This window comes from Carassius gibelio, chromosome B1, assembly GCF_023724105.1.
Source record: "Carassius gibelio isolate Cgi1373 ecotype wild population from Czech Republic chromosome B1, carGib1.2-hapl.c, whole genome shotgun sequence".
NCBI lineage: Eukaryota > Metazoa > Chordata > Actinopteri > Cypriniformes > Cyprinidae > Carassius > Carassius gibelio.
In genome coordinates, this window is record NC_068396.1 from 36717578 (window position 1) to 36740061 (window position 22484).

Genomic DNA, 22484 nt, shown 5'->3' on the forward strand with positions numbered 1-22484 from the left:
ACAAACATAACCCCAGGTATTTATTCAATACAGTGGCTAAATTAACGAAAAATAAATCCTCAACAAGTGTTGACATTTCCCAACACCACAGCAGTAATGACTTTATGAACTACTTTACTTCAAAAATCGATATCATCTTTTCTTAAGGGCAATTTTTTTTGCAACATCTTTGGTAAGTAAATTAGATATTTTAATTCAGAAATCTATTTTGTGTAACATAGTTTTACCTGTAAATTAAGAAAATATCAAGGTTGCCATATGGTAACTCTGTACCACAGTGGAATTGCAGTAATGTATTTAATGATTTGAAGTGTTTATTGTAGTATATTATTCATGTATAAATAACAAAATTATGTATTCTTTTCAGAAAATTAATAGAGCTATATTTTATGGAAAGGGCTATAGGAAGAGTGCAGAGTTGACCTGCAAATACCCTGGCTGCAGGTGGATCGTCCACATGAAGTGAAGCAAATGTGACTTCACAGCTGAAAAGAACTGCTTTTTGCAGTTTCATGGGATGTCATGAAATTTGTCATGCGTTTTATTGAGACGGGTGCACATGGATGGACTGGGAAAACCCACACTGAGAGGCAGCTGTGCCCTAATGGTCAGAGTGTTGGACTAGTTACCCATAGGTCACCAGTTTGAGTCTTGGTGCTGGCAGGAGCTGTAGGTGGGAGGTTGTAAATGAACAGCGCTCTCTTCCACCCTCAATACCCATGGTTGAAGTGCCCTTGAGCAAGGCACTGAACCCCCATTTGCTCCCCGGGCACTGGATATAAAGCTGCCCACTGCTCCATGTGTGTGTTCACGGTGTGTTCACTTCTCACTGCTGTGTGTGTGCACTTGGCTGGATTAAATGCAGAGCACCAATTCCAAGTATGGCTTACCAAACTTGGCAAATGTCACAACTTTCACTTTTCACTTTATTTCAGGGAGCCGCCTATCGTAATACCTGTATTTTATGTTTTCATGTTCTACATGGTACACAGCAAAATCTCCAGTTAATTTAACACTCTGAGTGTGGACTAATATAAACACTGAAGCAGTGTTAAAAGTAACACTGAAGCAGAGTTGAAGTTAATGAGATAATTAAGAAGTTAATGGAATTATGATTAACCATTATTGAAGACACCTGATGTTAACAAGCAGAATCACCAACTGAGAAAATCACAATTTGTGTGTCACCATTATAGTGATCAGTGTTTGCTTTAGTTGGGATCTTGACCCTTCAGTTATTTACTTCAGACTTTGTGGGGCTGTGGTAATAGAATTATAACATACAGACCAGAGCAAAGGCAATCATGTGTGCTATTGATTGTGGTTTGAACTAATTGTCATAGAGTGACCTGAATGCGTGAGTTAAGTTTTTTTTTACTGTGTACATAAATTAGGTGGATAAAAAAGATAGCAATCCAACATATTTGGCATAATATGACATGTTTTTAAAAGTTAGTTCTACATAAAGAAGGGGATCTTTAGTTTATATACACAGACATCAAGAATCAGCGTGAGAATCACAACAACGGTGACCATCAAAAAAGCATGTTGTAGCCAATTAAAACTCATCCATGGCTCCCATCATGCATTGCGGCATTAATAAATTATGAGCTGAACTGTCTTTTTAACTTTTTATTCTAACTATATTTTATTTTTGCTGTTTTTATGTGAATTTTTAGTATCTATTTTTGTGATGTTCAGAGTAGATCTGTGGATATGCTGTTTGTCACCGTTGTTGAGATTCATACGCTGATTCTTGTTATCTGTGTGTGCCTGAAATAAAGACTCTTTAATAAAAATATAAAGAAATCAGAACCACTTTCAAGAGATGGCTACACAATTCATTGAAAACGCAGATGCTTTCATTGAGGAATCAAAGCTATTACAATAAATAATGGAAAATCTATTTACAGAAAACACTGTAAATTAGTTCAGTAACTGAGGGCAAACAACAATTACATTAAAGCACAGTCATCACCACCCAATGACTTTTGCTCTTTGCTTGCCAAACGAATTTTAAAAGTAAAAAGCCACAAGCCAAGATCACAACTAAAGCAAACACTGACCACTATAATGGTGACACACAAATTGTGATTTTCTCGTTTGGTGAGTCTGCTTGTTAACATCAGGTGTCTTCAATAATGCTCAATCATAACTCAAGTAAGGGGCACTCGTCCATCACCCGGGCTGAAGTCATCGAGGTAGTTAAAAAGCTCCTCGGTGGCAAGGCACCGGGGGTGGACGAGATCCGCCCCGAGTACCTCAAGTCTCTGGATGTTGTGGGGCTGTCTTGGCTGGCACGCCTCTGCAACATCGCATGGCGGTTGGGGACAGTACCTCTGGACTGGCAGACCGGGGTGGTGGTCCCTCTTTTCAAGAAGGGGGACCGGAGAGTGTGTTCCAACTATAGGGGGATCACACTTCTCAGCCTCCCTGGAAAAGTCTATGCCAGGGTACTGGAGAGGAGAATTCGGCCGATAGTGGAACCTCGGATCCAGGAGGAACAGTGTGGTTTTCGTCCCGGTCGTGGAACACTGGACCAGCTCTATACCCTTTCCAGGGTGCTGGAGGGTTCATGGGAGTTTGCCCAACCAGTCCACATGTGTTTTGTGGACTTGGAGAAGGCATTCGACCGTGTTCCTCGCGACATCCTGTGGAGGGTGCTCCGGGAGTATGGGGTCGGCGGCTCCCTACTTAGGGCTGTTCGGTCCCTGTACGACCGGAGCAAGAGCTTGGTTCGCATTGCCGGCAGTAAGTCAGACCTGTTCCCGGTGCATGTTGGACTCCGGCAGGGCTGCCCTTTGTCACCGGTTCTGTTCATAATTTTTATGGACAGAATTTCTAGGCGCAGCCAAGGGCCGGAGAGTGTCCGGTTTGGGGACCATACGATTTCGTCGCTGCTTTTTGCGGATGATGTTGTCGTGTTGGCATCCTCAGACCAGGACCTTCAGTGTGCATTGGGACGGTTTGCAGCCGAGTGTGAATCGGCTGGGATGAGAATCAGCACCTCCAAGTCCGAGGCCATGGTTCTCAGTCGGAAAAGGGTGGATTGCCCACTTCAGGTTGGTGGAGAGTTCCTGCCTCAAGTGGAGGAGTTCAGGTATCTTGGAGTCTTGTTCATGAGTGAGGGAAGGATGGAACGTGAGATTGACAGACGGATCGGTGCAGCTTCTGCAGTAATGCGGTCGCTCTACCGGTCTGTCGTGGTGAAGAAGGAGCTGAGCTGTAAGGCAAAGCTCTCGATTTACCGGTCAATCTACGTTCCTACTCTCACCTATGGTCATGAGCTGTGGGTCATGACCGAAAGGACAAGATCCCGGATACAGGCGGCCGAAATGAGCTTTCTCCGTCGGGTGGCTGGGCGCTCCCTTAGAGATAGGGTGAGAAGCTCGGTCACTCGGGAGGAGCTCAGAGTAGAGCCGTTGCTCCTCCACATCGAGAGGAGCCAGCTGAGGTGGCTCGGGCATCTATTTCGGATGCCTCCTGGACGCCTTCCCAGGGAGGTGTTCCAGGCACGTCTCACCGGGAGGAGGCCCCGGGGAAGACCTAGGACACGCTGGAGGGACTATGTCTCCCGGCTGGCCTGGGAACGCCTCGGGGTCCCCCCGGAAGAGCTGGAGGAAGTGGCTAGGGAGAGGGAAGTCTGGGCGTCTCTGCTTAGACTGTTGCCCCCGCGACCCGGCCCCGGATAAGCGGAAGATGATGGATGGATGGATGGATAACTCAAGTAACTTCTTAATTATCTCATTAACTTAAACTCTGCTTTAGTGTTACTTTTAACACTGCTTCAGAGTTTATATGAGTCCACACTCAGAGTGTTAAATTAACACTGGGGATTTTTTGTGTATTAGTGCATGTTCCAAGCTACCATGCATTTACTTAACTTGTATAAAATACTTTCAAAAATATGTGTTTTGTTGTTGTAAACTTTGTGGATGTAAAACAATAAAAAGATGACGAATTTGATATCCATATATGGTATTTTAGTGTTACTTTTAACACTGCTTCAGAGTTTATATGAGTCCACACTCAGAGTGTTAAATTAACACTGGGGATTTTTTGTGTATTAGTGCATGTTCCAAGCTACCATGCATTTACTTAACTTGTATAAAATACTTTCAAAAATATGTGTTTTGTTGTTGTAAACTTTGTGGATGTAAAACAATAAAAAGATGACGAATTTGATATCCATATATGGTATTTTTTTTGTCCATTTGCAAGCATTATAATAATACTTCTAAGTACCATTTTGAAGGTTAAATGATAGGAACCTACCTACTTTTGGTTTGCATGAGTTCCAAGTATAACAGTCTATAAATATATAAAGGAAATGTCAATTTAAATAGAAAAGATAATCATAATTTAATAGAAAACTACCTTTTTGGCCATTTTCCATTGTGGTTCACTTTTGCTATATGGCAACATTTTCCTAAATACCCCACCCCCAAAGAAAGAAAAAAAAAAAATTGGATTTGTATAATTGAAGCTATTTCATGTAATAAAAACTTATAAAAAAATAGTTCATGGTAAGAACATAATGCGTACCGTATAGGGTTAAATAACCTTGCTTATATGCAAATATGCAAATTTAAATATATCCTGTCTGGTGGAATTTATTAATTCACAGCATTAGTCCTTCCCTGAAGCCATATTCCACTGTATGTTTTTGCCCTTGTTCTCTGTGCTCCATTTATCTAGAAATAAAATGTTGAAACCCTGTCGTTGTCCTGCCTTTTTTTCAATACAACTTATCATTTTCAGAGCTGTACAAACATGTTCCTCACTCACAAGCTGACGTAAAATAGGAGAACAACAGACATGGTCACGCCGTCTGAGAAGAAATCAAATGCACCAGGTAATCATGAGTCTATGGACATTATTACATTTTTCACAATATGGGTCAAATATATGTTTATTGTTTTAAAGGATTTTAAAGTTGATAACTTATATGTTTTATCAGTCTGCAGATTAAGACCATGTGCGTTACTACAGGCTTGTTTAATTTGGACATTTTTCTGTTTGGTAAGTTTATGATCAATTTTAAAGCTGATGTTACAATAAAGATCAGATAAATAATCATTTTGTTCTCTCCGTAAAATAATAGCATTAATAAGATCATAATTTCTGTGTAATGGCATTTAACTCATTTTGAATTCTGAAATATATTTTTTAGTTTCAATTGAATTCACAAATCATAATTTAAGGATCAATAACAAACACATGCAGAATTAGAATGTGTACACATTGGTGTAACAGCTGTAATTTTGGTTTTAAAGTAAATTAAGTTTTAGTCGGAATCTATGAAGTTGTAATTTTGATATACGTTTGCACTTTTTTGAAATATTTGAGATGTTTTGATGTTTGTTTTTCTCAGCTCTTAAATATGTTACACCATTGGGTCTTTATTTTTAGGCTAAATATTAGAAAATGGCAAGAATATTTCTGTTTAGCATACAGGCTTTGCAGTTGTGCCAAACAGATGGAGCACAAGGGAATACTGTAATGATTTTGACTAAATACTTTTTCTAAATTCTTTCTTTTTTTCTTCTTGTTGGACATTAAATGTGCATATAAAGAAATTTGTTTTCTGAAGTTAGGGGGAATCACACGTGACAACCCTCAGGATGGTTTGTGCAAGTAAAAATGTGTAACAGGACATTGTTAACAACACCTTTTTGCACTTCACTAATTACTTGTGTACCAGGGATTATATTTATTTATATGTTGGAAAAAAACTTGTACAAGAGTAATTGGAACCATTTGATCCAGGGGGTGGAGATGGAAACACTGAAAAATAATGCTTTAAAATAAATGACATATTCTGACAGTGACAATCTTTTTTTTTTTTTTTTTTTTTTTACTAAAAGTGTAAAGTCCCGTAGAAAAAAAACCCCCTGCACTCTGGACTGTAAAAAATTAACTGTATAACTCACAGTAACTTATTAATAGTGATGGCTGATGGCGAGAAGAAGCCTTATGAAGCTTTCAGCTTTTTAGTGAATGGTTGACAAAAGAGTAAATCTTTGGAGGCTTAATTTGCTCACAACACCATCTGGTGGTCAAAGAGTGCAAAAAGAAGATATATTTATTACAGACAGAAGTGTAAAGTCCAGGGATCAGAAAGTAAAATAAAAATATATCATCAGGGCCCGGTTTTTCAAAAGGTTTAATCCGGATAAAATTGATCCGGATTTAGTAATCCATTTTTTGCGATGCGTGATCACGTAATCCATCTTACTTTTGGAGCCAGTTTTTTAGAGCAATATCGGATTGGATCAATCTGATCCGGATAGGAACTTTTCAGGATCACCAAATCTGGATAACCAGTGCTCAAACAGGATAGGAAATAACAATGTAGAACTATAGATATGTAAAGAGCAACAAGCCTGTGTGGGGTCAATATAAATTATTTTTTATTTGAAAAGAAAACCCACACATTTAAAAAAAACTAAAAACAATATTTAGGATATTTATAACAAGTATCAAGTATAGATGTTAAAAAAAAAAAAAAAGACTTAATGTAAAAAAATATTTTCGATTGTGATGAATATATATATATATATATATATATATATATATATATATATATATATATATATATATATCAATTAGTGACAGAATAAAATGTATTGTTTTTGGTCAATTTTGACAGCTGTTTGGGGGATTATTTTATGAGGCTAAACTCTTTCTACTTTGCTGTAGGCCTATACTGAAAGGCTGAATACGTTAAGCCTACTTAATCACTGTAGCCTGACGGATGAACAAATACAATTAAAACATTGAATAAATAGGATATCTTGTAAGATACTGCATGATCCAAATATAGTATTTTTTGATACATTTTTTAAGTTTTCATTACATTTCTGCCATGAAATCCACACTGAATCCACCCTTCTGATGGGATCAGTTTAATCCAGATTTTTTTGAAAAACCAGGCCCAGGTGATGTTGGTCACTTAATGGTATAAAAAAAAAAAAAATTCATGTAACAATCTGGTCAACTGGATTTATCAGAGCTCCAACCTATGTGATCAATTTAATATTAATGACAATATCAGATGTGTTGCATGACCGTTTATGACTCACTCTGAACTACAGAATGTTTAGACGCACAGAGACTTCAATAATTAGTGTATGAATCTCAACAATGGTGACATGCTTCATGCTGCAATGCATTCTGGGTGCCACAGATGAGTTTTGCATGACGTACCCTGAATAAATTGCAGCATGAAGCATGTCACCATTGTTGAGAGTCATACACTGATTCTTGGTGTTTGTGTGACCAAGAAAAGTTTTTTTTTTTTATTTATTTTTTTTTAAATCCTTGAAATTATCTGATATTAATTCAGCTGGGTGTCATATATTTACCCATTGAATCACTTTAACAAAAATATACTTAATCTTTTAGCCAGCACCACCATTATGGAAATCAAAGCTGAAAGTGCATCTAATTGTAACAGTTTCCTATTTCAGTGTGTTACAAACATAATTTTGGAAAGAAGACCCTTTGGGCTTTGCTTCTTATCAACCAGATTTGATAATGCTCAAAAATATTAAAAGTTATAGACACTGAAGTGCATTTAATGTTTTTTAGCACCAAATAATATAATATAATTTTTACCATACTTAAATATTTTTTATTTGATATAAAAATACATTAAATGAGTCCTGGAGCAATCTAGAAAAGTAATGGGTTGAAAGCCACGTGTCTCATGAGTTTCTATTTCAAATCTGAATAAGATATCATGAAAAATGAGACTCCTGCAAATATTTTTTATGAGACTATGTCTAGACCCCCCCATCCCCCCAAATATACAAAAATATATTTCCCAATAGTATTGAAGGCTTCTACAAACTATTTAGTCAGTAAACATACCACTGCATAGTTTTTTGTTCAATTATAAAACACTAGACAGAAACTTAAACATCATATAAGTGATTTATTTGAGAACTAGAAATATACAATAAGAATAATATGAGTAAGAAAAACAAGAATAATAAGAAAAATAAAAAAAAGATTCAACTTTGTTTGCCAATTACAGAAAATCATGGGATTGCTAGAAATGCAGCATTTACAATGAATTACGATGCAAAGAAATGCTGATGTGCTGATGGCCATTTATTCAGATGGTAATAACACAAATGCGTCATATAGTAAAAAATCCACTCTCTCTATTCATATAGATGCGTTCACTTTGATAGCTGTGATTAGTGATGGGAAGATGAGGCCTCATGAAGCTTTAAGCTTTTCAGCCATGTGGTTCACAAAAGGGTTAATTTCTGGAACCTTAATTTGTTCACAATACCACTTGGTGGCCAACAAGTGTTAAAACAAGCAGATATATTACAGACAGAGCTGTAAAGTTGTAAAATTGTACAGGCTCAGGATTTTAGACATGAGCACTTATCATATGATCCTCAACAGTGGTAACAATAATTATTCATGCTACAGTGCATGATGGGAGTTTTTTTTACCATGGTGTTACCCAGCATGCACTTCAGCTTGAAGCGTTTTGTTGGTTGTCACCATTGTTGAGATTCATATGCTGGGTCATTATGTCTGTGCGTCTTATTTGGATAAGGTTTCAAAAAAATGTATTTGCATTACATACATCATATTTCAAATTAATTATCACTGTTTTACCAACAGTTAATTTACATGTGGCAGTTCCACAATGTAGGTTATTTAAATACTGAACCTATGTTAAATTAATTATATATATATTAAATAAACAGGCTGATGCCTAGTAATTACTTCATCATGCAAAAGCAGCTAGTAAGAGTTTTCTGCACTGCACTGATTGCACTGTTTTATAACAGCACATGTACTTTTGCAGAGAAATATCTAACACAAGAAGCCAAAGGTCAAGAGCCCAACTGAAGCAAACACTGATCTCCATGATGGTGGCATCAATTTAACCAATAAAACATCAGCATCTGATCCTCTGTAACGCACAATAATGGCAGGTGTTCATCACTAATGCACAATCATCATTTAATTAGTCTCTAAATTATCTCATTGACTTTAAATATTTGATGACTTGGGATTTGACTTCAGACTCGTTTGTGTCTTGAAAGGAATGACTTGGTTCCTCTGGTGAAATCAGCTGCTGAGTTCATGGGTGGAACAAAAATATGGCAGGACTTTTACTTTCTGACCCCTGGACTTTACACCTCTGTCTGTAATATATCTGCTTGTTTTACACTCTGCTTTTGTTGGCCACCAGGTGGTATTGTGAGCAAATTAAGTTTCCAGAAAATAACCCTTTTGTGAACTACTTGGCTGAAAAGCTTAAAGCTTCACAAGGCTTCATCTTCCCATTACTAGTAGTATATGAGTATGAATGGGTAATTTTGAGTAGAAAATAAACTTCAGATTTGAACATTTACACAAAAAATTTAATTTGTTGTGAATGATATCTTGGTTCTCTCTCAGGCTCTTTGGGTATTGAATGGTGGGATCCACATCAAACAATTTCAGCCCCCCAGACCTAAACCAGTTCCTCGCAATAACAGTTCATCCATAATATCTGCATTTGACATGGGAATCAGTGATGAGGAGTGGGAAAGACTACAGAAGGCTATTGACTGGCCTATTCCAGATCAAGAAATCACTTATCTGAATCAGAGCACAAGTCCAGTTCACTCAACTTTCTCTATTGTGGGACTCAAAGAGAGCTACAAAGTTGGAGAAAAGATCTCTGTTATTATCACAGCCAGAGACCACAACAAGAACCTGAAAAGATATGGAGGAGATTTTTTCAAAGCAAAACTTTTCAATACAGAGCTAAAGGTTTGTTTGTTTTATAATATATTCTTTTTGAAAAAAAAACATTTTTGAAAATATACAAATAAATAAACTCATTATACAGCAATTTGTCGTGTTGTTTCACTTGAGACAGTAGTTTATTTGCATACTATTACATATTATGCTTGTTTTTAAAAGCTTTAAAATGTACTTTACAAACATACACTAGTTTTTTGCATTTAATTTATTATTTTCTATTTATCTTAAAGGCGAGTGTGTACGGGGAGGTTGTGGATCATCATAATGGGACTTACTCTGTTGAACTTCTTCTGCCGTGGGAAGGTCAGGCACAAGTTTTTGTACGTCTAGAGCACTCCAGTGAGGTTGTGCAGATTCTTAAAAAATACAGGGATTCTTCATTCCCACGCACCCACTTCAATGGATACTTTGAAGGGCCAGGACCCAATAAAACCAGGATCAGTGAAGTAGTAGAATGTAATATTAAGTGGGGTGCAGATGGAAATTGGAGGAAAGGCGACTGCTGCTGTGAGCATAAGGATATAAAAACAGGAACGGTGTGGCAGTGTGAGAGACCGAAGAAACTTTCCTGTGACAAACTGGTTCGTCACTCAGGCGGACGTTTGGAAAACCCATTAAATCCTTTTGAGCAGCAGCTTTTTACACAGTAATGATTCAAAGTGCATTTCAGAATAATTTTAGAATTTTAAAACAAACAAACAAAAAAGTCTACAAAACCTCTCTCTCTCTCTCTCTTTTTACAGAAAATTAACAAATGTTGCTATTAATGGAGACAAAAAAATCATAAATATTCTTCCCAGCACTGCACCCATTGGTATGTTTACATAATGATGTCTGTGCATTTTGACCAGAGGTGGGAAATCCAGGGTCCAAAGAGTAAAAGTCCTGCCATATTTTGGCTCCAACCATGAACTCAGCAGCTGAATTCACCAGAGGAGGAACCAAGTCATTCCTTCCATAATATTATGAAGCTGCAGACTCGGAGCCTGAGCCTGCTGCATCTACAGTCCCACATCCAGAGTTCCTCGTTCTTAGCCACCTCGTAAAATGCATATGAATTGGTCAATTTGTCTTAACCCCTGTGCCTGTGAGTTCCACTCCTTGACAGTGGACAGTCTTTTCTCTACGTCCTGTTTGCCTTCTGTAGCTAATCATAGCTCCGTGTAGCTGTTTTTATTTATTATTATTTATTTATCTAGTATCTTTATCTTACTATCACTCTTTGTTTTTAAGTGATAAATGTAACTTAATTCACACCATATTTCTGATATTATCGATCAATCTTATCAGATTAATTTTGATCGTTCACTTTTATTTTATATCCGTGAGTGCAGTACACCTGCAAAGCGTTAGCTTGTCATAAGCATTTTCATTCGAACCTATCACTGTTTTCTTTTCTCCTCTCCTCTCTCTCGCTCCAGTTTTTCACAAGTTCATCAAACTACCGCAGTAAGAATATTTAATCAATCACAGTGAGTAATGGCTTCTCCTGCTATTGATATTTGCATCTCTTTGCACATGTACAGTTTATCTATCTCTGTCGCAGATGAGGGATTCACATGTGATAAATGCAGGGAAATAGTTAGGCTAACAGAGAAGATTTCAGAATTAGAGACACGCATCCAAACTTTAATTCAGGACAGTAAGAATGTTAGGGCTCTAGATACGGCTTTGGATGCATCTAGCTCAGGGACTCCTGTACATTGTTCGGTTCCAGGAACAGAGCCCCTGCAGGAGGGCAACTGGGTGACAGTGAGGCAGCGTAGTCGTGGGTAAAAAGACCACTCTTCTGTTCTGATCAAAACATTAAACAAGTTCTCCCCACTCAGTGATAAACCTACTGAGAAACCTGATGAAAGTGCTCTAGTTATTGGTGATTCTATTGTAGGGATTGTGAATATAGAGACACCAGCCACCATAGTCAAATGTTTAGCCGGAGCCAGAGCGCCTGACATCTTGGCAAATTTAAAAGTGCTGGCTAATCTTAAAACGTAAATACAGTAAGATTGTTATTCATGCTGGCGCTAATGATGTTCAACTTCGCCAGTCGGAGATCACTAAAAATAAAGAGGTGTGAACTTGCAAACACGATGTCAGAAACTGTGATATGCTCTGGTCCCCTCCCTGCTTACCGTGGTGACGAGATGCATAGCAGATTGTCATCACTCAATGGCGGGATGTCTAAGTGGGGACCACAGAATAACATAGGTTTCATAGACAATTGGACGAGCTTTTGGGGCAGACCTGACCTGTTGAAAAGAGATGGTCTTCATCCCCCCTGGGGTGGCGCCACTCTTCTCTCTAGAAATATGGCAAAGAGTCTTAGTGTTTATTCTTGACTAACTGGGGCCCAGGTCAGGAAGCAGACAGACTGGCTAAACCGACCGTCTGCTAGCTGCCTCACGTCAGAGAGTTCAGCTAATTCTCAGCACATAGAGACTCTTTCACCTAGATATCACACTATAGAGACTGTGTCTGTTCATTGAACTAGAAAAATACAAAATGTCCAAACCAAGTTAAGATGAACAATTTAATTGAGGTTCAACAAATAAAAAAACAACTGCAATATGGATAAACAAAAGATAAAGCTTGGCTTATTGAATATCAGATCCCTTTCTACGAAAACACTTTTTGTAAATAATATGATCACTAATCATAATATAGATGTGCTCTGTTTGACAGAAACCTGGCTAAAACCTGATGATTACATTATTTTAAATGAGTCCACCCCCCAAGATTTCTGTTATAAACATGAGCCACAACACGTTTCAGGTCCTACTCATTGTCGAAATCATACTCTAGATTTAATACTGTCACATGGAATTGATGTTGATAGTGTTGAAATTATGCAGCCAAGTGATGCTATCTCAGATCATTATTTAGTTGTGCAAACTTCATATAGCCAAAATTGTAAATTCTACTTCTTGTTACAAGTATGGAAGAACCATCACTTCTACCACAAAAGACTGCTTTTTAAGTTATCTTCCTGATTTATTCAAATTCCTTAGCATATCCAAAACCTCAGAACAACTTGATGATGTAACAGAAACTATGGACTCTCTCTTTTCTAGCACTTTGAATACAGTTGCTCCTTTACGCTTAAGGAAGGTTAAGGAAAACAGTTTGACACCATGGTATAATGAGCATACTCGCTCCCTGAAGAGAGCAGCCCGAAAAATGGAGCGCAGCTGGAGGAAAACAAAACTAGAGGTATTTCGTATTGCTTGGCGGGAAAGTAACCTATCCTACAGAAAAGCATTAAAAACTACTAGATTTGATTACTTTTCTTCTCTTTTAGAAGGAAACAAACATAACCCCAGGTATTAATTCAATACAGTGGCTAAATTAACGAAAAATAAAGCCTCAACAAGTGTTGACATTTCCCAACACCACAGCAGTAATGACTTTATGAACTACTTTACTTCTAAAATCGCTACTATAAGAGATAAAATTGAAACCATTCAGCCGTCAGCTACAGTATCGCATCAGACAGGGCACTATAGACCCCCTGAGGAACAGCTCCACTCATTCTCTACTATAGGAGAGGAAGAATTGTATAAACTTGTTAAATCATCTAAACCAATGACATATATGTTAGACCCTATACCATCTAAGCTCCTAAAAGAGGTGCTTCCAGAAGTCATAGATCCTCTTCTGACTATTATTAATTTCTCATTGTCATTAGGATATCAGAATCAGAATCAGAATGAGTTTTATTGCCAGGTATGTCCACACATACAAGGAATTTGTTTTCGTGACAGAAGCTCCGCAGTGCAACATAACAGCGACAGAACAAAAAACACATTAAGGAATAAAAAAATATATATACAAATAGGTGGGTATGGAATGACAATATACAAATTGACAATGTATGGCAGGTATATTACAATAAGCATTTATGTATGTACATGTATATTATGTGCAAAAAATTTAAGTGTATGCTAAGTATGTGTGTTAGATAAATAAGTGTATGTGTATATAAATATAAATAGTGTAGTGTGTTCCATAGTTATTATCAGCTGTTCATAAGATGGATGGCCTGAGGGAAGAAACTTGTCCTGTGTCTGGTCGTTCTGGTGCTCAGTGCTCTGTAGCGTCGACCAGATGGGAACAGTTCAAAGAGGGAGTGTGCTGGATGTGAGGGGTCTAGAGTGATTTTTACAGCCATTTTTCTCACTCTGGATAAGTACAGTTCTTGAATAGATGGTAAGGTTGTACCAATGATTCACTCAGCAGTCCGGAATACCCTCTGTAGCCTTCTGAGGTCCGATTTAGAAGCTGAGCTGAACCAGACAGATACTGAAGTGCAGAGGATGGATTCGATGATGGTGGAGTAGAACTGTTTCAGCAGCTCCTGTGGCAGGTTAAACTTCCTCAGCTGGTGAAGGAAGTACAACCTCTTTTTCACAATGGAGTCAATGTGAATGTCCCACTTCAGGTCCTGAGAGATGGTGGTGCCCAGGAACCTGAATGACTCCACTGCAGTCATAGTGATGTTCATGATGGTGAGTGGGGGGAGTGCAGGGGGGGAGGGGGGGGATTTCTCCTGAAGTCTACTATCATCTCCACTGTTTTGAGCGTGTTAAGCTGTAAGTGTACAGGGAGAATCGTAAGTGTACAGGGAGAAGAGCAGTGGGGAGAGAACGCAGCCCTGGGGAGCTCTGGTGCTGATTGTACGGGTGCTGGATGTGTATTTTGCCAGCCTCACTAGCTGCTGCCTGTCTGTCAGGAAGCTGTTGATCCCCTGCAGATGGAGGTGGGCACGGAGAGCTGAGTTAGTTTGGGCAAGAGGAGGTTTGGGATGATCGTGTTGAAGGCCGAGCTGAAGTCCACAAACAGGATCCTCACATAAGTCATTTAGTTGTGTAATTTTGGATTTCTTTGGGATGGGGATGATGGTGGAGCATTTGAAGCATGAAGGGACTTTGCACAGTTCCAGCAATCTGTTCAAGATCTGTGTGAAGATGGGGGCCAGCTGGTCAGCACAGGATTTCAGACAGGCTGGTGCTTTTTTCCTATTCTGCTTCTGGAAGACCTGGCGCACCACATCCTCGCTTATCTGAATTGCAGGTGTGGGAGAGAGGGTGGATGCAGGAGGTGAGAATGGTGAGAGCGCTTGATTGGAGAGGTGTTCAGGGCGGGTTGCAGGAGTTGTGAATGGTGTGAACGGTTGTTTGGAGAGGCATTCAGGGTTGGTTGCAGGAGTTGTGAATGGTGAGAGCGTTTGATTGGAGAGGTGATCAGGATGGGTTGCAGGAGTTGTGAATGGTGTGAATGGTTGTGTGGGGAGGCATTCAGTGCAGGTGATGGGTGTTCTTTCAAACCTGCAGTAAAACTCGTTTGGATCGTCTGCCAGTCGTTGATTCTCCACAGTGCTGGGGGGTGGTGTCTTGTAATTGGTTATCTTCTTTAGACTTTTCCACACTGATGCGGAGTCGTTCGAAGTGAACTGAGTCCTTATTTTTTCAGAATAATTCCTCTTTGCCACTTTGATCTCCTTTTCCAGTGTGTATTTAGCCTGTTTATACAGGACATTTTCCCCCTTCACGTAAGCATCTTCTTTGGCCTGACGGAGCTGTCTGAGTTTTGCTGTGAACCACGGTTTGTCATTGTTGTAATTTAGTTGAGTCGTGGTAGGAATGCATATATCCTCACAGAAACTGATATATGATGTTGCAGTCTCTGTGAGTTCATCCAGATCGGTGGCAGCAGCTTCAAAAACACTCCAATCAGTGAGGTCAAAACAAGCTTGTAAATCCTGCTCTGCTTCATTAGTCCATCTTTTTACAGTCCTTAATACAGGTTTAGCTGATTGTAGTTTCTGCCTGTAGGTCGGTATAAGATGAACCAGAAGGTGATCAGAACGTCCCAAAGCTGCTCGTGGAACAGAGTGATATGCATCCTTTATTGTTGTGTAACAGTGATCCAATATATTACTGTCTCTTGTGGGACATGTGATGTGCTGTCTGTATTTTGGCAGTTCACGGGAGAGATTGGATTTATTAAAGTCCCCAAGAATGATTAGAATGGAGTCCGGGTGTTGTTGTTCTGTCTCTGTGATTTGCTCAGCGAGTTTCTGTAAAGCTGAGCTCACGTGCGCTTGTGGATGGATGTAAACACTCACCAGAATGAACAAATGAAACTGAGCAGCAGAGTGTAAGAAAACCTGATTTGTCTGAGAGAGCAGAATCAGTTTGTCCGTTTTGAAGGGTAGAGAGCGGAGATTTGCCAGATGGATGCTAGGCAATGGCGTTCAAAATCTGCGTTTTCTGACTCTCACGAGCACGCCAACTATTTTTCCCCGTCTTCGCGTCCTCTTGAAGCATGTGATCAGCGCAGCCGCTCCGCCGAAAAGAATGTCCAGCAAAACATCAGAATAGTCGAAAACTGGTGATATATTGGGAGATGTGTGTTGCCGAATGTTCAGCAATTCGTCCCTGGTGAAACTGATTGCAGGAATATAACTAAAGGCAGGACAAACTAACAAAAACAACTGCAGAGCACGTCACGCAGGCAGCCATCCTGTATCAGCACCAGCGATTATTTACTTATAATACTTATAATAATTATATTTACCCAAAACCTTCAAACTGGCTGTTATTAAGCATCTCATCAAAAAACCAAAACTTGACCCCAAAGAACTAGTTAATTATAGACCAATCTCGAATCTTTTCTGTCCAAGATACTAGAAAAGGTGGTATCCTCACAATTATATTCCTTCTTAGAGAAAAATGGTATATGTGAGGATTTCCAGTCAGGATTTAGACCATATTATAGTACTGATACTGCTCGCCTTAGAGTTACAAATGATCTGCTCTTATCATCTGATCGTGGGCGTATCTCTCTATTAATTTTATTGGATCTTAGTGCTGCGTTTGACACAATTGACCACAGCATTCTTTTGCATAGACTTGAACACTTTGTTGGCATCAGTGGAAGTGCATTAGCATGGTTTATATCATTCTTATATGACCGCCATCAGTTCGTAGCAGTGAATGAAGATGTATCATATCGATCACAACTGCAGTATGGAGTACCTCAAGGCTCAGTACTAGGGCCACTACTCTTCACGCTTTATATGTTACCCTTGGGAGATATCATCAGGAAACATGGTTGTTAGCTTTCACTGTTATGCTGATGATACTCAGCTCTATATTTCTTCGCAGCCTAGTGAAACACACCAATTTGAAAAGCCAATGGAATGCATAGTCGATATAAAAAACTGGATGATGAGTAATTTCTTACTGCTAAATTCTGAAAAAAGAGAGGTGTTAATTATAGGACCTAAAAACTCTGCTTGTAATAACCTAGAACACTGTCTAAGAATTGATGGCTGCTCTGTCAATTCTTTGTCATCAGTTCGGAACCTAGGTGTGCTATTTGATTGCAATCTTTCCTTAGAAAGCAAGGTTTCTAGCATTTATAAAACTGTATTTTTCCATTTCGAAAATATATCTAAATTACGGCCTATGCTTTCAATGTCAAATGCAGAAATGCTAATCCATGCATTTATAACCTCAAGGTTAGATTATTGTAATGCTTTATTGGGTGGTTGTTCTGCACGCTTAGTAAACAAACTACAGCTAGTCCAAAATGCAGAAGCAAGAGTTCTTACTAGAACCAGGAAGTATGACCATATTAGCCCGGTTCTGTCAACACTGCACTGGCTCCCTATCAAACATCGTATATATTTAAAAATATTGCTTATTACTTATAAAGCCCTGCATGGTTTAGCTCCTCAGTATTTGAATGAGCTCCTTTTACATTATAATCCTCTATGTCCGCTACGTTCTCAAAACTTTGATATACCTAGAATATCAAAATCAACTGGGGGCAGCATATCTTTTTCCTATTTGGCGCCTAAGCTCTGGAATAACCTACCTAACATTGTTCAGGAGGCAGACACACTCTTGCAGTTTAAATCTAGATTAAAGACCCATCTCTTTAACCTGGCTTACACATAGCATACTAATATGCTTTTAATATCCAGATCCATTAAAGGTTGCATTAATTAACCATAACCGGAAACACTTCCCATAACACCCTATGTACTTGCTACATCATTAGAAGAATGGCATCTACGCTAATATTTGTCTGCAGACCTCTTATTCCGAGGTCACCGTAGCCACCAGATCCAGTCTGTATCCAGATCAGAGGGTCACTGCAGTCACCCGGTCCCAGTACGTATCCAGACCAGATGGTGGATCAGCACCTAGAAAGGACCTCTACTGCCCTGAAATACAGCGGAGACCAGGACAACTAGAGCCCCAGATACAGATCCCCTGTAAAGACCTTGTCTCGAAGGACCACCAGGACAAGACCACAGGAAACAGATAATTCTTCTAGACAATCTGACTTTGCTGCAGCCTGGAATTAAACTACTGGTTTCGTCTGGTCAGAAGAGAACAGGCTCCCCAGCTGAGCCTGGGTGCTCCCAATGTTTTTTTCTCCATTCTGTCACCGATGGAGTTTCGGTTCCTTGCCGCTGTTGCCTCTGGCTTGCTTAGTTGGGGTCACTTCATCTACAGCAATATCGTTGACTTGATTGCAAATAAATGCACAGACACTATTTAACTGAACAGAGATGACATCACTGAATTAAATGATGAACTGCCTTTAACTATCATTTTGCATTATTGACACACTGTTTTCCTAATGAATGTTGTTCAGTTGCTTTGAATCAATTTATTTAGTTTAAAGCGCTATATAAATAAAGGTGACTTGTCTTGACTTGTTAGGTTTAGGGCAAGGTTAGGTCTAGGTCATTCATACATATTCATACAAATTGTGCAACTCATAAAATATGCATGTGGTCATACAAATTCATACGAATTAGCCACCTCCTAAAATATGTATGAATTGCCATGAGAACGGATTGCAAGGGGTCTGAGAATGCAGAACTCTGGGTGCGGGACTATAGATCCAGCAGACTCCTAGCCTGCAGCTTCATACTTCTCTCCTTCCAAGTCACAAATGAGTCTTGAGCCAAATCCCAAGTCATCAAAGAGTTAAAGTTAATGAGATAATTAAGTGACTAATTAAATGATTGTGCATTAGTGATGAACACCTGCTGTTATTGAGAATTCGAGGGTAGGGCAGCACGATTAATCGCAAGCGATTGTCATGCGTGTCTTTTTAGTAAAACTGGTTCTGTGATTAGCAGTAAATTTCCATCACCTGGTTTCAAATGAAGCTGGCACTTTCCAGCTATAATTTACTCTGTTCTAAAAATGTTCCAAGAACATTCCCATGGATTGTTCTAACAAAGTTTTTAGCGGGTAGTTTTATTTTCGTTACCAGAATGTTCACTCAAAACATTCCCTAAAATCATTCTAAAAGTGTTTATTAATAACATTATTAGAACATTATCCCCTAACATTCTAATTAAGATTTAAGCAGCTGTTTAGATGTGGTGTGGATGTTGATGTCCGTTTAAAAGTAAATTTGGTTTGATGTCACCATAATGGTGTTAAGTGTTGGTTTTAGTTGTGCAATTTGACACTTGACTTGGCAGTGTTGTCCTTTAACTGCTCTAGTCTTTATTGTGGCAATAACAGCGAGAGAACTTGCGGTTCGATGGTGCTGATTGCTTGCTGATGATTAGTGTGTCATCACATATGTGGTCTGGTTACTTGTTTTTTACCAAGCTAATGTGTGGTGTTAGTTGAATATTATTTATTAAAGTGCCCCAATGGGTCAACAGCCTGACACCCATCTGAATTATTAGCAGATAATTTCATGAATTGGAAAAAAAATACTTTCCTTGTTGACACAAACACCAAGATTCAGTGGATGACTCTCAACAACAGTGACATGCTTCATGCTGCAATATATTCAGGGTACATTATGCAAAACTCATCCATGGCACCCAGAATGTATTGCGGCATGAAGCATGTCACCATTGTTGAGATTCATACAATAATTCTTGAAGTCTCTGTGTGTCTAAGCATTCTGAGGTTCAAAGTGACTCAAGAACAATGTAATTAAAAAAAAAATATCATCAAGTAACCAACACTACCTGTTGATATCTTTCTCTTACTGTTTTTGTTGTAACAAATATAGTTATAGCAGTTAAAAAACCAGTAACACTGAAAAGACTCATAACTGCCTAAGTACTGATTACCATCAGGGTGACTTCAAACTAAACTATTATTTTCAATAAACAATCCACACCTCTGTTAATCTCGATAAGATCCTTTTTACATTTATGACTTAAATCTTGTTTATAATAAGTGCAGTTCGTAATACTGTTTTTGGAGCATTTACGCTAGAGTTTGACAGCAATCAGAAGTTGGATTTTCACTTTCAACCAACATCTGACTTATGAGCAAAGTCAGTCCACATCTAGTGTGATGGGAAGCTTTATTAGAATGTTAGAGAATAATGTTGTAACAATATTATCAATAGACATTTTTAGAATGCTTTTAGAGATTGTTATCCTACCTTTTAGCAGAACATTCTGGTAACTTAAATAAAACTTAACACTGAAAACATTCTTAGAACATTAAAAAATTCTAGGTGGGTTAGTACGCAGAGCCGTTAAAGCAGAGCACTGACAAGCTACTTTTAAAGGTACAAAATTGTCACCACAGGTACAAAACTGGTCTCTTAAGGTACCAATTTATACCCTATGCCTTGAGGCAAGTGACAAATTTATACCCTATGCCTTGAGGCAACAGCCCAAGTGACAAGCTATATTACCCTAAAGGTACAATTATGTACTTTATTTGCAGTATATATGCAGTATATACAGTATGTCATATATTACATTTGTCTATGGACTTCTTTGCTTTTCTTCCAAAAAGAGAAATGGTCAATACATACACAGACCACATAGCAGAGGATGGATATCATCTGAAATTCAATTTAGTTTCAAAATAATTCACATAGCTACAAAACCTTTAATATGCATGTTTCTTTGTTTTAGGCACAATGGAGAAATGCAGGTCTGGCATGACGACACCGGTTCCAGCATGGTTTTATTTGAAAGATGTCTGGAAGTCTTTTGTATGCAACACTCGACAGTTCAGTCCTGCACAAATGGCAAACTGTCTTAAAAACAAGATTGTCTATTTGAAGGGAGACTCCACCACAAGGCAGTGGTTCGAGTTCTTAGAAATGAAAGTGCCAGGCAAGTATGAGTACATTTTCAATGTTCAATTTAAGACTTGATAGCATGAATGTAATATATATAATATATAATATAAATAAAACAAGGAAATGATTTACAGATGCCTGCAAAGGATATGGGAAATTAATCTAAATATGAATAGCAGCTGTTCATAAATACTCAATCGTCACTTAATTAATTACTTAATTATCTCATTAACTTTAACACCACTTCATTGTTGCTTTAACACTCTTCTATAGTGGGACCATATATGCTCCGAGCAGTATTCATTTACTGTGCATTAAGAACTCTATATAAATCAGTGCAGGGACAGTTTGACCAAAAATAAACATTTGGTCATCATTTACTTACTTATCGTTCAAAAGTTCAAGCTATGGTTATTATATTTATTTCACATATCTTGATTAGGCATAAAAAGAATGGACCTCCACACTCATCCTGGGGGTGGCCCACTAATGGCTGTGGAGCTGAAAAATAATATCATTGTTCACTGGAGGGTACATGGTGTTCCTTTGCGATTTGGTAAAATAATGCCTATCATTGACCTACATTACATCAGCAATGATATTGATGAAATAGCCGGTGGGGCTCATGCAGTCGTTGTCTTCACATACTGTGCTCACCTGGTTTTCCACCCAATAACATTTTACATATATGAAGTGGCCAAAATCCGCCAGTCTGTTGTTGCACTGCTGAGTCGTGCTCCAGAGACCACCGTCATCATCAAGTCTGGAAACACTGCTGGACTAAAGGTACACTTGCTCACTTTCCAATCCTAATGGGTGTTAAACTCTTTGAAATGAATTGTTGTAAATTTGAAAGTAATACACTATATACTAAACTACAGGAACTATAGTTACTTGACTAGTATAACTCAGGTTACTTGTAATGTGTTACCCCAACAATGAAAGTCTAGAAACACTAAGGCTTAAAGATTTGTGCTTTGTTCAGGCTCAATGGGGTGAATCATGGTACTCACAATGCCCAATTTTTTATTCATGTATTTATTTTTGTCATTTGTAAAATGTATGTTTTATCTGCTCTCCCAGTTGCCTAGAACAAATTTCTTCTATGGGAGAGAAAAAAAGAGAAACTTAACTTAACTCCCAGAGAAGTTACCATGCTTGAACTGATATAAATTTAAGGTTTGGATGAAAACAGATGATTTTTTGGGGCAAACAATTCTTTTATCTCTACTAATTTATTGTTTTTCTTTCCATGTAAGGAAATGTGTATTATTGTTTGTGCAAGCACACTTGGCAAAAAAAGTGTTTCTGATTCTGTTTTGTGTTTTTCCAGAATATTTATCAAAGTGATTGGCACATGTTGCAGTTGAACACTGTGATGCGGGAGATGTTCAGAGACATTGATGGAGTCATCTTCATAGATGTCTGGCAGATGACTTCCTGTCACTATCTACGTGAAAACATTCACCCAGGACCCGTCGTCATTGGCAATGAAGTCGACATGTTGTTGTCATATATCTGTCCTGCCTGAGGCCTGTTCAAGTTGATTTGTTTCTATTTGGAAACCTACCTGGTCGGGGGAAGACTAATCAAGTTGTTAC

The 22484-nt window shown here is 38.5% G+C and overlaps 1 protein-coding gene across 1 annotated transcript; it reads left to right on the plus strand.

Annotated features, from left to right (window-relative positions):
- The first annotated feature begins 559 nt into the window (after positions 1–559).
- LOC127948426 (NXPE family member 3-like) lies at positions 560–22435 on the plus strand. The gene is made up of 7 exons (XM_052544858.1): positions 560–607; positions 9436–9792; positions 10017–10432; positions 10530–10600; positions 20714–20917; positions 21326–21669; positions 22217–22435. Exons 1-7 carry the CDS (start codon positions 560–562, stop codon positions 22412–22414), a joined length of 1638 nt encoding a protein of 545 aa, XP_052400818.1. The 3' UTR covers positions 22415–22435.
- Positions 22436–22484: the final 49 nt, after the last annotated feature.

Coding starts and splice junctions, on each gene's coding strand:
- LOC127948426 (XM_052544858.1), top strand. CDS start 560: ATGGATGGACTGGGAAAACCCACACTGAGAGGCAGCTGTGCCCTAATG. Junction 9,793..10,016: donor TTTTCAATACAGAGCTAAAG/GTTTGTTTGTTT, acceptor TTTATCTTAAAG/GCGAGTGTGTACGGGGAGGT. Junction 10,601..20,713: donor TCCCAGCACTGCACCCATTG/GTATGTTTACAT, acceptor TCTTTGTTTTAG/GCACAATGGAGAAATGCAGG.